The sequence below is a fragment of the Alligator mississippiensis genome, chromosome 1 (assembly GCF_030867095.1).
Source record: "Alligator mississippiensis isolate rAllMis1 chromosome 1, rAllMis1, whole genome shotgun sequence".
Classification (NCBI taxonomy): domain Eukaryota; kingdom Metazoa; phylum Chordata; order Crocodylia; family Alligatoridae; genus Alligator; species Alligator mississippiensis.
In genome coordinates, this window is record NC_081824.1 from 229,341,658 (window position 1) to 229,354,231 (window position 12,574).

Genomic DNA, 12,574 nt, shown 5'->3' on the forward strand with positions numbered 1-12,574 from the left:
GCCTATGCCCTGAGCCAGTCTCTAAATGCAGAGACTTTTTTATTTTTTTTATAATAGCTGCACCCATCATGAAGACGGGTGAAGAGCTCACTGGCCAAGTTCGCGGTCACTCTTGAAGATAGGTTGCAGATAGAGGCGGACCTAGACAGGCTAGCAAGTTGGGCGGATCAGAAGTTCAACATTGAGAAATGTAAAGTCTCCACCTCGGGATGAGCAGCACCAAACTGACTAGCACCATGAGTGAAAGGGACCTGGGTGTAATCAGAGACCACAGTATGAATATGAGCCATCAGTGTGATGCTGTAGCCAGTAGGGCAAATAATACTCTGGCATGCATCAATCGATGCATCTCCAGCAAAACCAAGGAGGTGATTCTTCTGCTCTACTCAGCACTGGTGAGACCACAGCTGGAGTACTGCATCCAGTTCTAGGCACCACACTTTAACAAGGACTTGGACAAGCTTGAGAGCCCAAAGAAGAGCCACCCATATGATCAGTCTTACATGGCAAACCATACAAGGAAAGCCTGAGGGATCTGGGACTCTTCAGCCTGAGGAAAAGAAGGGTGAGAGGGGACCTGGTAGCAGTTTACCACTACACTAAGGGAGTACATCAAAGGCTCAGTGAGCAACTGTTTACCGGGGCACCCAAGTGGAAAACTAGAAGTAATGGCCACAAACTCCTGGCAAACTGCTCAACACTAGGAAAAAGTTCTTCACAGTCAGGGTGTCCAGACTGTGGAATAGACTCCCTCCAGAGGTGGTGCAATCACCTATCCTAGAAATCTTCAAGAGGAGACTAGACAGTCACCTTGCTGGGATCACCTGACCCCCAGTTATCTTTTCTGCTTGGTGCAGGGGGCTGGACCTGATGATCTTCCAAGGTCTCTTCCGGCCTTACAATCTATGAATCTTTAGTTAGCATTATATTGGTGCAGTCAACTACCCTTCTGGCCCTGCACCAAGGGGGTAAACAACAGAATTAACTTTCTGCTGTTCCATTTCCTCTCAACTCCCTGGCTCAGACAGCAATGTCTCACCAGCTTGTGACCCCTGGCTTGTTTACTTTTCATTCCATCCAGGAAGAGCACACACCAACTGCTGAAACTTCCTTAGGGTTCCTTAGGGTAACGAAGGGTTTTTGAACCCAAAAGCTTGCTTAATAACTATTCTCCAACCATTTGGGTTGGTCTAATAAAAGATATCAAATTCACCCAAGGAACCTTGGCAGCTTGTGACCAGCATTTGTCCTCCAGTGACAGTTGTTCCTGTTTTCCTTAAGCAACTTAATTTTTACTTAGTTTGAATTCCCTCTTTTACCTGATTTTATCTCTTTGTCTTATCCTCTTCAGTGATAAAGGTGGGTCTTGTGACCTTTGGGTCAGGGCAGGCACCTTACTACCCCTCCCTCTCCTCTATTTTATCCTTCAGCACCATTAGGTAGCCACTTTCTTGTCTCATCATCATTGGTGTTTTTCCTCAGTCCCTCACAACATTTTTATTTTCTTGCTTCAGGTTGTCAGCAGAATGGCCATTCTTTCCTCTTGATCCCTGGGGTTCAAGAAATATCCCTCCTGTACTAAAAAGGTTACCAGTAGGCCTGTGCAAGTTGGCAGCGATCCAATCCACACCAGGGGGCATGCGGGAAGGGAGGGAGTGGCTCCCACCGGTGCACCCACCCCTGGGGTAGGCATGGGGGGGGCAGGGAATGTGCCTCCCCCACCCCGATCTGTGCATGGAGTGAGGGCAGGCTTCTGCTGTGGGCCGGGGATGGTGCCAGGATCATCCCAGTGCAGGGTTGAGGCAGGGCTGCACTCTGGGCGGGCAACAGTGCTGGGAACAGGGCTACAGGGTGAACTACAGCCAGCCCAGAATTTGCCATAGTTCCCCCAGCCCAGCTCCCAGCTGGAAAGAGCCTGATGCTGCCCTTGGTCCCAGCCTGCAGCAGCAGCCCGCCCTCACCCTGCACACAGATCGGGGGGCACACCCCCCATGCCTCCCCCAGGGGTGTACGCAGTGGCGGGAGCCATACCTCCTCCCTCCCTGTACCCCTTGAATGAGCTGCTCGTGGCTCAGTCCCACGCTGCCCCCCACCCCATCTGGGCAGTTCCTGCCCCAGCCCCACTCCCTCCTTCACCATGGGGGCCTCTATTTGCCTCCCCCCATGCCTTTTCACTCCCCTCCTTCTCTTTATTTGGTGCACCCCTATTGGATACACATTCACAGTGCCTGTTCTGTTTGGATGAGGTGCACGTCAAGAATAAATGCACCATCTGGAAGTTTTTTCAAACCCCTGAAAGGAAAGAAAAGCCAAACTAAATTCTTCCTCTTCAGGAAATAAATGACCTTTTCACTCCTGGGCCTTCAGGCTCCACTGTGCACTGAGATTTCCCTTTGTACCGCCACATTCTCCTGCACCATCCGCACCACCAACTTGACAGAAGTCCCACCCTAGAGGCTGTCCCTGACCACGGGGCCCTGGTTTTCACTTCACTAGCTGAAATGTGAGACTTTATGGTCCTCTCAAAGTTCAGCCTGCCACTGATGCCTCCCAGCTTGTGCAAGCAGTCAGAATTCAGGAGGGGCCAATTGATTTGGTGCCAAAGGCCCTGGGGGAGATGAAGACTGACAAAGCTGACAAAAGGCCACTACATTGTAATTGCATCCTTCAACCTGCCGTTGAGGGCTCACTGTCTTCCTGGCGTAGAAATCTAGGTCCAAGCACCAAGGATCAGACAGCACACTGTACCAGCACCAGTGTGGCACAGGTCTCCTTCATTCCCACCTTGCCATGAGTTCTGCACTGGGAATAATCTCATTCAGCACTGACACGCACCAGACTTCAGCAGAGCCACACTCTGGCCCCCCTGAATCAATTAAAGAGCCCCTCATTCAACCAGTACATAAGCTTTATTTTCTTGATCTCCTGACTCTGACATGGGCTTTTCTGGTACTGATGGCCTCATCAGCTGGTGAGCTCAGGTTACAGCGCTAACTCTGAATCTGATCCCGATTCTGATTATTGGCAATGGGCTTTCTCTACTTGTATATTAATCCCTGAGGAGAAGGTATAGTTGGTCCTGGTTTCATTTTAGGATTAGCCCTCCCTATCAGTGGCCTCAGAGAGTCCTTCCCTAATATGCTCTTAACCGTCTTGCCCTGGGGATTCTAGTCACCAGGCACTGATGCAGGCTTGAGGATAATAAACTGCCCTTTGCATTCATCAGTCTCCTGCTCCTGGGCCCCACCAGGAGATCCTATTCTCAGATGCTGTAGCACAGTTCATTGACATATGAACTATATGTCGGGCTATATGTGACAAACTTGGAGAAGGCATGATACTGAATGACAGCCAGCATGGCTTCATTGTGGATAGGTCTTGTCTGACCAACCTCATTTCTTTGTGTGACCAGGTAACTCAGGCTCAACTGCGGGACCATCAAGTGGTTGCGAAACTGGTTGCGGGGTAGGGCACAGAGAGTCCAGATGAATGGATTGGTGTCGTCCTGGTGAGACAGCATACCCCAGGGGTCAGTACTTGGCCTAGTGCTGTTCAACATCTTTGTCAGCGACCTGGTTGAGGGGGTGAAAAGCCCATTGGCCAAGTTTGCAGACAACACCAAGATATGGGGTTGTGCGGACACACCCTCAGATAGGCTGCAGATACAAGCAGACCTAGACAGGCTGGCATGTTGAGCAGAACAGAACCAGATGAGGTTCAACGTAGAGAAATGCCAATTGCAGCATCTGGGAAGGAAGTATCCCCAGCACACCTACGGGCTGGGCATCGCTAACCTGACCTGCACTACAAATTAAAGGTATCTGTGGGTAACAAAAGACCCCAGCATGAATATGAGCCAGCAATGTAATACAGTAGCTGCTAGGGCCAATAAAACTCTGGCGTGCATCAATCAATGCATCTTCAGTAAATCCAAAGAAGTGATTCTCCCACTTTACTCAACATTGGTGCAGCTGGAGTACTGCATCCAGTTCTGGGCACCGCACGTCAACAAGGATGTGCTAAAGCTTGAGAGGGTCCAGAGAAGGCCCACCCACATGATCAGGGACTTGCATGGCAAGCCATACGAGGAGAAGCTGTGGGATCTCGGACTCTTCAGCTTAAAGAAAAGAAGGCTGAGAGGGGACCTGATTGCAGCTTACCGCTATATCAGAGGCATACATCAGGGACTCAGTGAACAACTGTTCACCAGGCTGCCCTGGGGGGAAAACTAGAAACAATGGCCACAAACTCCTGGAAGATCGTTTCAGGCTGAAAATTAGGAAAAACTTCTCTATAACTAGGGTATCCAGACTGTGGAACAAGCTCTGGCCAGAGGTGGTGCAATCATCTACCCTAGAGGTCTTTAAGAGAAGACTGGATGGTCACCTGGCTGGGGTTGTCTGACCCCAGATGTCTTTCCTGCTTATGCAGAAAGCTGGACTCAATGATCCTTCGGGGTCTCTTCCAGCCCTCTGATTCTATGATTCTATCCCATCTTGGACATCAGAAAGCTGAACTTATGCAGTCAAAAGCTCAAGTGATCCTGGCAACTGTTATATCATCATTTCATTAGAGGAACTAGCTCACATCTCTTAACCTAGAACTCAGGCCATGTCTGTCACTTGCCTTTGTCATGTCTCCATAGGTGATACTTGCAAGATGGCCACTTGGAGCTCTATTAATACATTTACCAAATTTCATATCGTCATGGAAGCCTCTCAGACTGATGTTGCATTTGGCATGTTATTTGTATAGGAGACTTCAAGACCTACTGCTTGGGTGTGTGAGCACTGAATTGGAATCACTTACTAGTCAGGAATGTATGTGTGGACAGTTACTCAAAAAAGAAAAAGAAGTTCTTTACCAGTAACCAGGTTCTTCAAGATGTATTGCTCACATACACAATTGAGTCAAGCTCTCCTTCCCCTTCTCCTCAGAATTGGACACAGTTAGGACTCTGTGACTGAGAGAGAACTGAGGAGTAGTAAGTACTAGGCCTGTGAAAGGAGGGAAGTATTCGATTCGGATTTGGCCGATTCAGTGGACAGTGATTCGATTTGAAGATTCGAATCACTGTCCTGAATCGATTTGGCTGAATTGGCTTCGGAAGATTCGGTGCTGATTCAGAGAGGTTCGGTGATTTGGATCAGCCGGGGAGAGGCAGGCACAGCTGGGCGGCTGTGCCTGCTTCTCCCGGGGCGGGAGGAGTCGCAGGAGAAGCCCCCATGGCTGCCCTGCCCAGCCCTATCCCCAGCCTGGCCCCAGCCTAGTCCTGGCACTTTAAAAAACAAAAAACGCAATCATCGGCTGCAGCAGCAGTGATCAGGGCCTCTGGGCACTCGTGGCAGAGCCCCCCCGCACCACACGGAGTGTGGGGGGGGGGGCAGTGGAGATTGTTGGTGCAGCGTGGCTCGGCAGGGCGCTCTGTGCTGTCTGGGAGCTGGGACTGCTGAGCTAAGCACTGCTGGGCTCCAGCTGACACATGGAGCCGCCCCAGCTCCCAGACAGTGTATGGCACCCTGCCAAGCTACGCTGCACCCATGCCATGTGGCAGCTGTTGTGCAGGTGGCAAGTGGGAGGGGGCAATCCCCACTGCCCCCCACAGCCCCACACTGTTGGGGTTCTGCCACAAGCCCCCAGAGGCCTTGATTGCTGCTTCAAGAGCTAATGAGTGTGGGCCTTTTTTTTTTTTTTAAGTGCCAGGAAGATGGGGCTGGGCAGGGGATGGGTCTGAGCAGGGCAGCTGTGGGAGCTTCTCTTGTGGCTTCTCCGGCTGTGCCTGCCTCTGCTCCGGCAGGAGGAGCTGTGGGGGCTCTGCCCTGCTGCTGCTTGCCCAGCTGGTACAGCAGGGGGCACAGTGCAGGCACAGCTCACTCTGGGCAGCAGCAGGGCACAGCCTCCACTCCCAGCGCTGCTGCACCCGCATCAGCACTAGGAGCAGGGGCTCTGCTTGCCAGCTGGTACAGAGAGTGCGGGATGCGGGTGAGGCAGCACTGGAATAGGGGCTATGCCCTGCTGCTGCTTGTTCCCTTCCGCCTGGAGTGAGCCCCGCCTGCATCCCGCACCCCTTATCCACCCCAGCTGGGCAAGTGGCAGCAGGGCAGAGCACCCACTCCCAGCACTGCCTCACCTACATCCCACGCCCTCCCCCAACCTCAACAGACTTACCAGCTGGAAGCAGCTGTGTCAGCTACCTATTTACTCTATGGCCGAATCTCCAAAGCGGACGAATCTTTTCTGAAGCTTTTCCGAATTGATTTGAATGCTTCGAATCAATTCAGAGCTTTTAATTGGTCTCCCGATTTGATTCAGAGATTTAGTCCCCAAATCAGGCCATATCTCCTCCAAATCGAATCAGCTACTGAAGCTTTTCACAGCCCTAGTAAGTACCACACTTTATCCATTTGACATGGGCCAAAAGCAGATACATAGCCAGGGCAAATTCTTCATATACTGTTATGGCAAAAAGATTTCTGCGGAAAGTTTCAGGATGCAAGACACCCACTAGTAAAAAATGTGAGTGTGGGTAATGAATTTTGAAGAACTTCAGTTACTGGTAGGTAACATCCTTTTCTCTGCCTGGAAGATTTGTCAGTTAAACGAGAAAGACTAAACAAAGACCAGATATGTACAACATTAATTGATGGTACATTGCCATGTGAACCTGATTCTTCATCTGTGTCTAGCATCCCTAAATAAGATAGCTTCATCCCTGAGGACTAAAGCCACAGTGCAAAGCTCTTTAATGCTGAAAGGAACTAATTATAGATATATCTTTAGAATTATTTTAACCATATCCTGGTTTACTTAATTTATTGTTATTAGCTCTATCCAGTCTTTCACTGAAGTTCACTTGGCAACTGCATCAGATTTGTATATATTTTGGGGGATTTTCTTTTCTTAAATCCTTTAGAGACTTCACAGGGAAGGATGTGGTCTGATAAAACGTTAGCTACATGCTCCCTCTCATTACATTAGGATTTTCCAGAGGAGACTGTTCTTCAGGTGCTGGACAGGAAGTAGTCCTTTGTTTCAATCCCAGATTCATGAGTCCACCCAAAAATTCTTCGTGGTGTAGTAATTTAGAAGAAATAGCCTAAAAATTCCCTTTATTTAAAATGAAGGCAGGGTGGGACCTTAAAGACAGACTCTTCAGAAAAGTGCCACCCTGCCCTACCTTCTGCCTAACTTCAGACTAACATGGCTGGCTAGCTCTCTTTATTTAAAAGGTTATGGTATCCAAAGGGATCATTTTGTATCCTATTCTCCTGCTTTGCCACCCTGTAAGTATAAAAAGCTTTAACACTGTGCATTGTCTTGCCTAAGATTTAGGTATGTGTATCTTTAAGTGGAATTTATAAAACATAGTTGCGTGTTTTGCATCTTCATACTTTGGAGGGAGACACCCAAGTGCCTTTTAGTTGAGATGCATAGGCCAACTAATAATGTGGTAATTGGGGGTGGTGGATTGGCATCTCATTTCTCTCCTGGAAGTAGATAACATTTATGTTGCTCCCTGAAGCCCCAAGGTAGGCATTTCTGTTAATGGGGAGTTTATAATCTAAAAGCTTGCCCAGACTTAATCACCTAAAACCAGATTTTACTGAATCACAGCTGGGATGCTGTGTATACATTTTATCCAATAACTGTGCTTCTGTATCTTGCATTGCAGTCTCGGGCCAAAACCAGGCTCTCCCCATCCTAGGGGAATGCCTTTTCCCCTGGGCTACAGATTCCAGTTCCTTCTTTGCTCTTCATGCCCTATGAATCTTTTACTTTTGATGTCCCAGTGGGTCAGTCAGTAAGTGGTGAACAGTGCTTTCTGCCCTGTTTAGCCTCATGGTATGACTCTTCTGAGAAAATAATTTTTGTAGATAAGTGTTGCCATTTTGTTTCTGGTAGAAATAAAGGGCAAAATTCATTATAATGAGATATCAGGTAAGATATTTTTTGCTTTTCCAAAACTTCATTGATCCTTGTTTCTGTATTCCAGTACCTTAATTCTAGGAGGAGACTTTTAAAGGCACAAAGAGCAGTTTAGGTGCCTGATTTCTATGGAAAGTCTCTGAGCACTTACCTCTCGTTTTTGCTGTTGGAAGATCTTTCCACCTCCTCGCAATGATCTAAATTGACTGTATCCAAAAATAAAATCAGTTTGTTTTTGTTCTTTTTTATTTGGCAGGTGCCGTTTTTTGGTCCTCTGTTTGATGGAGCAATAGTGACTGCAAAACTACTGCCAAGCCTTATATGTGCCACATGCATCAATGCCAGCAGAGCTGTGAAATCTCTCATACCACTCTACCAGAGCTTGTATCCTTTTCCTGTAGTGATGTGATGTTATTCCTATGTATAGCTCCAGATTACAAATATTCTTCTGTTAGAGGTAAGCAAAAGTGACAAGTCCTTACTTTGGCTTTATATTAAGGGTTGTGTGCATTCGGAAGAAGTCAAAACTTTTTTCATATAAAGAATTCTTTTAGCTGAGTTTTGAAAAATAATTTAACTCTAACACTACAAGAGCATTCTCACAATTTTGAAGCCTTCTGTTAAATGCCAAGTTGGATACAGTAGTGCTTTGAACTTCAAGTGATGGTTATTTTCAAATTTCCATAATGAAAAAAAGAATCTCTTTACATTGGCCTGCAATTTGTAATAGGGAGGCTATTTCTACTCCTGTACCTTATTTACACATTGGGACGCATTGGGGCTCTCCATATTAGTAAGACACAGGTCTATGGTGGTTGATGTTTATCACCAGTCCTTATCTCCATTTTAATTTTATCCACATTATCTAAAAAAATGTTAGTACGGTAGTTATAGGTAACTAAAAAACATGCTTCTACATTACAGAATTGTGTAGGATAGACTGTAATTCTTACATGGTATGCAGGGTAATGGCATAATATCAGTCATTCAACATTCTACATTACTTTTTTCTTAATGCCACCAGTGTTAGTGTGCTTGGCTACATACATATTTACTCAAATGTAGGATGAAGTATTTTCCCCCCGTCAGAATCTTACATTCACATACAACAGAACTGCATTAAATTCAGTGTCTATTAAACTGCTGCCAAAAGCAGCATGTGTTCAGGAATGGAAACCAACTATGAAACTGATTCATTGCAGTCAACACTGAGCATGACTATAAACACATGGCCCATGATGGGCAAACATACTGATGGGAGCCTACCACAAGGATAAGTTAGTGCAGCCCATTTGAATAAGATACATGTTCATTGTGCACAGTCTACTTCAGCACCAACTCTTTCAAGTCATGGTGAACCATTACATTAAATACATTTTGATTTCCTCTTTACTCCCACAGCTGAGCTATTCCTTTCTTACCCATTTCCACTGATTCCTATTTTTTCACAAGCCTTAAATGTTTGGCAAACATCACCAAATGGGGCCCCAAATAATTTACCCAGAATCCCTCTATTGACCCCTCTGTCATCCTGTCACATATGATTAGTGTGGCCCTGCCTTCCTTGAGGTAGAGCTGGACCAGATTGCCTTATCTGCATATAAATGTTTGCAGGATCCCAGGACTCATGACAAGAACACCCGGTTCTGGTCATGAGCAGGGGGCTAATTAGCACATGGTCCTTTGTGGGGGGTATCTGGAGAATGCACATATACTGAACAATAATGAGATATGGGATCACCATGGCTTGAAATGTTGTTAACTCTGCTGAGGACCAGCCCAGTGAACGCTAGGGTAAATTACAAGCAGGGATCCTGGTTTTCTTCAGTAAAAAAAAAATAAATCCAAAATTTTATGATTTAAAAAAAACCAAAATCTACATTTTTCTGTGATTAAAACAAAATGCCACTATATATATATATATATATATAAAACAATAATAATCTGGTTCATCCAATATTGATGCATTTTACATTTCTTGAAACTGCTGCAAGTTTTAGCACAGGTAGTCCATAAACACACACTTAGGCAGCACTTTTCTACCCACTTATATAGTGTACAAACTGCATGATACTAGTCCAAAGCCAAAAGGCTCATGATCAGGGATCCTGGTTGTCTCTGCTAAAAATACATGCAAAATTTTCTGATGTAAAAAAAAACCTTTTTCTGTGATTAAAACCAATATATATATGCCAGTGTGTGTGTGTGTGTGTGTGTAGTAACATTTCTGTTTTAATCACAGAAGAATGTAGATTTTCAGGGTTGTTGTATCAGAACATTTTAGATTTATATATATATAGAGAGAGAGAGAGTGCCATTGTTGTTTTAATCACAGAAAAGTGTTTTTTTTTAATCAGAAAATTTTGCATGTGTTTTTATCAGAGAAAACCAGGATCCTGATCATGAGCCTTTTGGCTTTGAACTAATATCATGCATAGCTTGTACTCTATATAAGTGGGTACAAAAGTGCTGCCTAAGAGTGTGTTTATTGACTACCTGTGCTAAAACTTGCAGCAGTTTCAAGAAATGTAAAATGCATCAATATTGGATGAGCCAGATTACTACAGACACACTTGTTTCAAAGTCAGTGTTTGCCCCTCACTTCCATGTGTTCAGAGGGAGCAAGGTCTAAGAATAAGTTGAGAGAGAAGGGGCTGCAGGGGAAGAAGTTAGGAGCAGAGAGCAAGGGGACCACCTGATTCCTCCAGGTTTATTTTCCCTGCTGTAGCAGTTGGAGGGGGACAAATTCAAGGCAGACCTCATAGATTTTGTAGACATTAGTGCTGGAAGGGACCTCATAAGATCATCGGGTCCACCCCTCTGCCCAAAGGGCAGGAAGTCAGCTGGGGTCAGATGACCCCAATAGATAATCATCCAAATGCTTCTTGAACATATCCAGAGTAGGTGCTTGCACCACTTCTGGGGAGAGTCTGTTCCAGGCTCTGGAGACCTGAATAATAAAGAAGTTTTTCCTTATGTCCAGTCTAAAACGGTCTTCAAGCAGTTTCTGACCATTGGACCGTGTCTTCCCTTGGGGTGCCCTGGTGAACAGACATTCTCCCAGTTCCTGGTGTACACCCCTGATATACTTATAGGCTGCCCCCAAGTCTCCCCTAAACTTATGCTTTTCCAGGCTGAAGAGTCCTGTACGCCTCAGCCTCTCGTCATAAAGCCTGCTCTCTTGACCTCTGATCATGCGTGTGGCTCTCTTCTGGACTCTCTCAAGCTTTTCCACATCCTTTCTAAAGTGTGGAGCCCAGAACTGGATGCAGTGCTCCAGCTGTGGCCTCACTAAGGCTGAATATAGCTGGAGGATGACATCTTGGGTCTCGCTTGAGATGCATTGGTGTATTTGCTTTGCTGGCTGCAGCATCGCATTGGTGGCTCATATTCATCTTGTGGTCAATTGCGACCCCCAAGTCTCTTTCAATTGTAGTGCTAGTGAGTGTAGCACTGCCCAGCCTATAGATATGATGTGGGTTCTTTCTCCCAAGGTGAAGTACCTTGCATTTCTCTACGTTGAAATTCATCAGGTTCTGATCCACCCACTTTGCAAGCCTGTCCAAGTAGCCCTGAATCCCCAGCCTATCCTCTAGTGTAACCACACTTCTCCATAATTTGGAGTCATCTGCAAACTTAGCCAGTCTGCTTCTAACACCTGAGTCCAGGTCATTTATGAATATGTTAAAGAGTACTGGTCCGAGTACTGAGCTCTGAGGGATGCCATTGGTCACTATGCACCATGTTGACTCGGTTCCATCGACTGTCACTCCCTGGGTCTAATCACAGAGCCAGTTCCTCAGCCATTGTATTGTAAGTTTTTTGAGGCCACTGGTCCCCAATTTTATCATGAGGACTTCATGGGAGAGCAAATCAAAGGCTTTTTTGAAATCCAAGTAAATGACATCATCTTCTCCTCCCCTGTCCAGGTGATATGTCACCTGGTCATAGAAAGAAATGAGGTTGGTCAGGCACAACCTACCTGTAATGAAGCCGTGTTGGCTGTCTCTCAGAATTATACCTTCTGTTAGCCTGTTGTTGATGGATGCTTCAATAATTTTTTCCATGATCTTTCCAGGGATTGAGTTCAAACCGATTGGCCTGTAGTTGTCCAGATCTTCCTTCCTTCCTTCCTTTCTTGAAGGCACCACATTGGCCCTCTTCCAATCTTCAGGAACCTATCCTGAGCACCATGAGTTCTCAAATATCCTTGCTATTGCCAAATGACCCCAGAAGATAATCATCCAAATGCTTCTTGAACGTGTCCAGAGTAGGTGCTTGCACCACTTCTGGGGGGAGTCTATTCCAGACTCTGGAGACTCAGACAGTAAAGAAGTTTTTCCTTATGTCCTTATTTCCTTATAAATTTCCCATATATAGAATCTAATCTGGGGGGGAGGAGGTCATTTTATATTTGAGTAAATATGGTATATTGCTAATAGTCCCATATATTTCTGGATTGGTGTCCTTCTTGATTTGGTTTATTTTGAAGGCTTTTAATTTATTTTAAATGATGTAAGGCAAGCTCCTTGAATTTTATAGGTGGTTAAAATTGAACATTTAATCTTTGTGATTAAAGAAAGATTGTTTGATGGTTTGAGAGCTTATCAGATGACTGTTTGGGGGGGGGTTTTCTTGCTATTATGGC

At 45.8% G+C, this 12,574-nt stretch overlaps 1 protein-coding gene across 5 annotated transcripts in view; it reads left to right on the forward strand.

Annotated features, from left to right (window-relative positions):
- Positions 1-12,574, forward strand: part of RALGAPA2 (Ral GTPase activating protein catalytic subunit alpha 2) — a 374,428-nt gene that overhangs the window by 268,295 nt on the left and 93,559 nt on the right. For all 5 annotated transcript variants that reach the window (XR_009458933.1, XM_019491013.2, XM_059720247.1 and 2 more), the window contains exon 37: positions 8,183-8,310. Coding sequence is in view for 4 of the 5 variants with exons in the window: in XM_019491013.2 (XP_019346558.2) it covers positions 8,183-8,310 (128 nt within the window). In the remaining variant the exon portion in view is untranslated. The remainder of the gene's footprint in view (positions 1-8,182; positions 8,311-12,574) is intronic.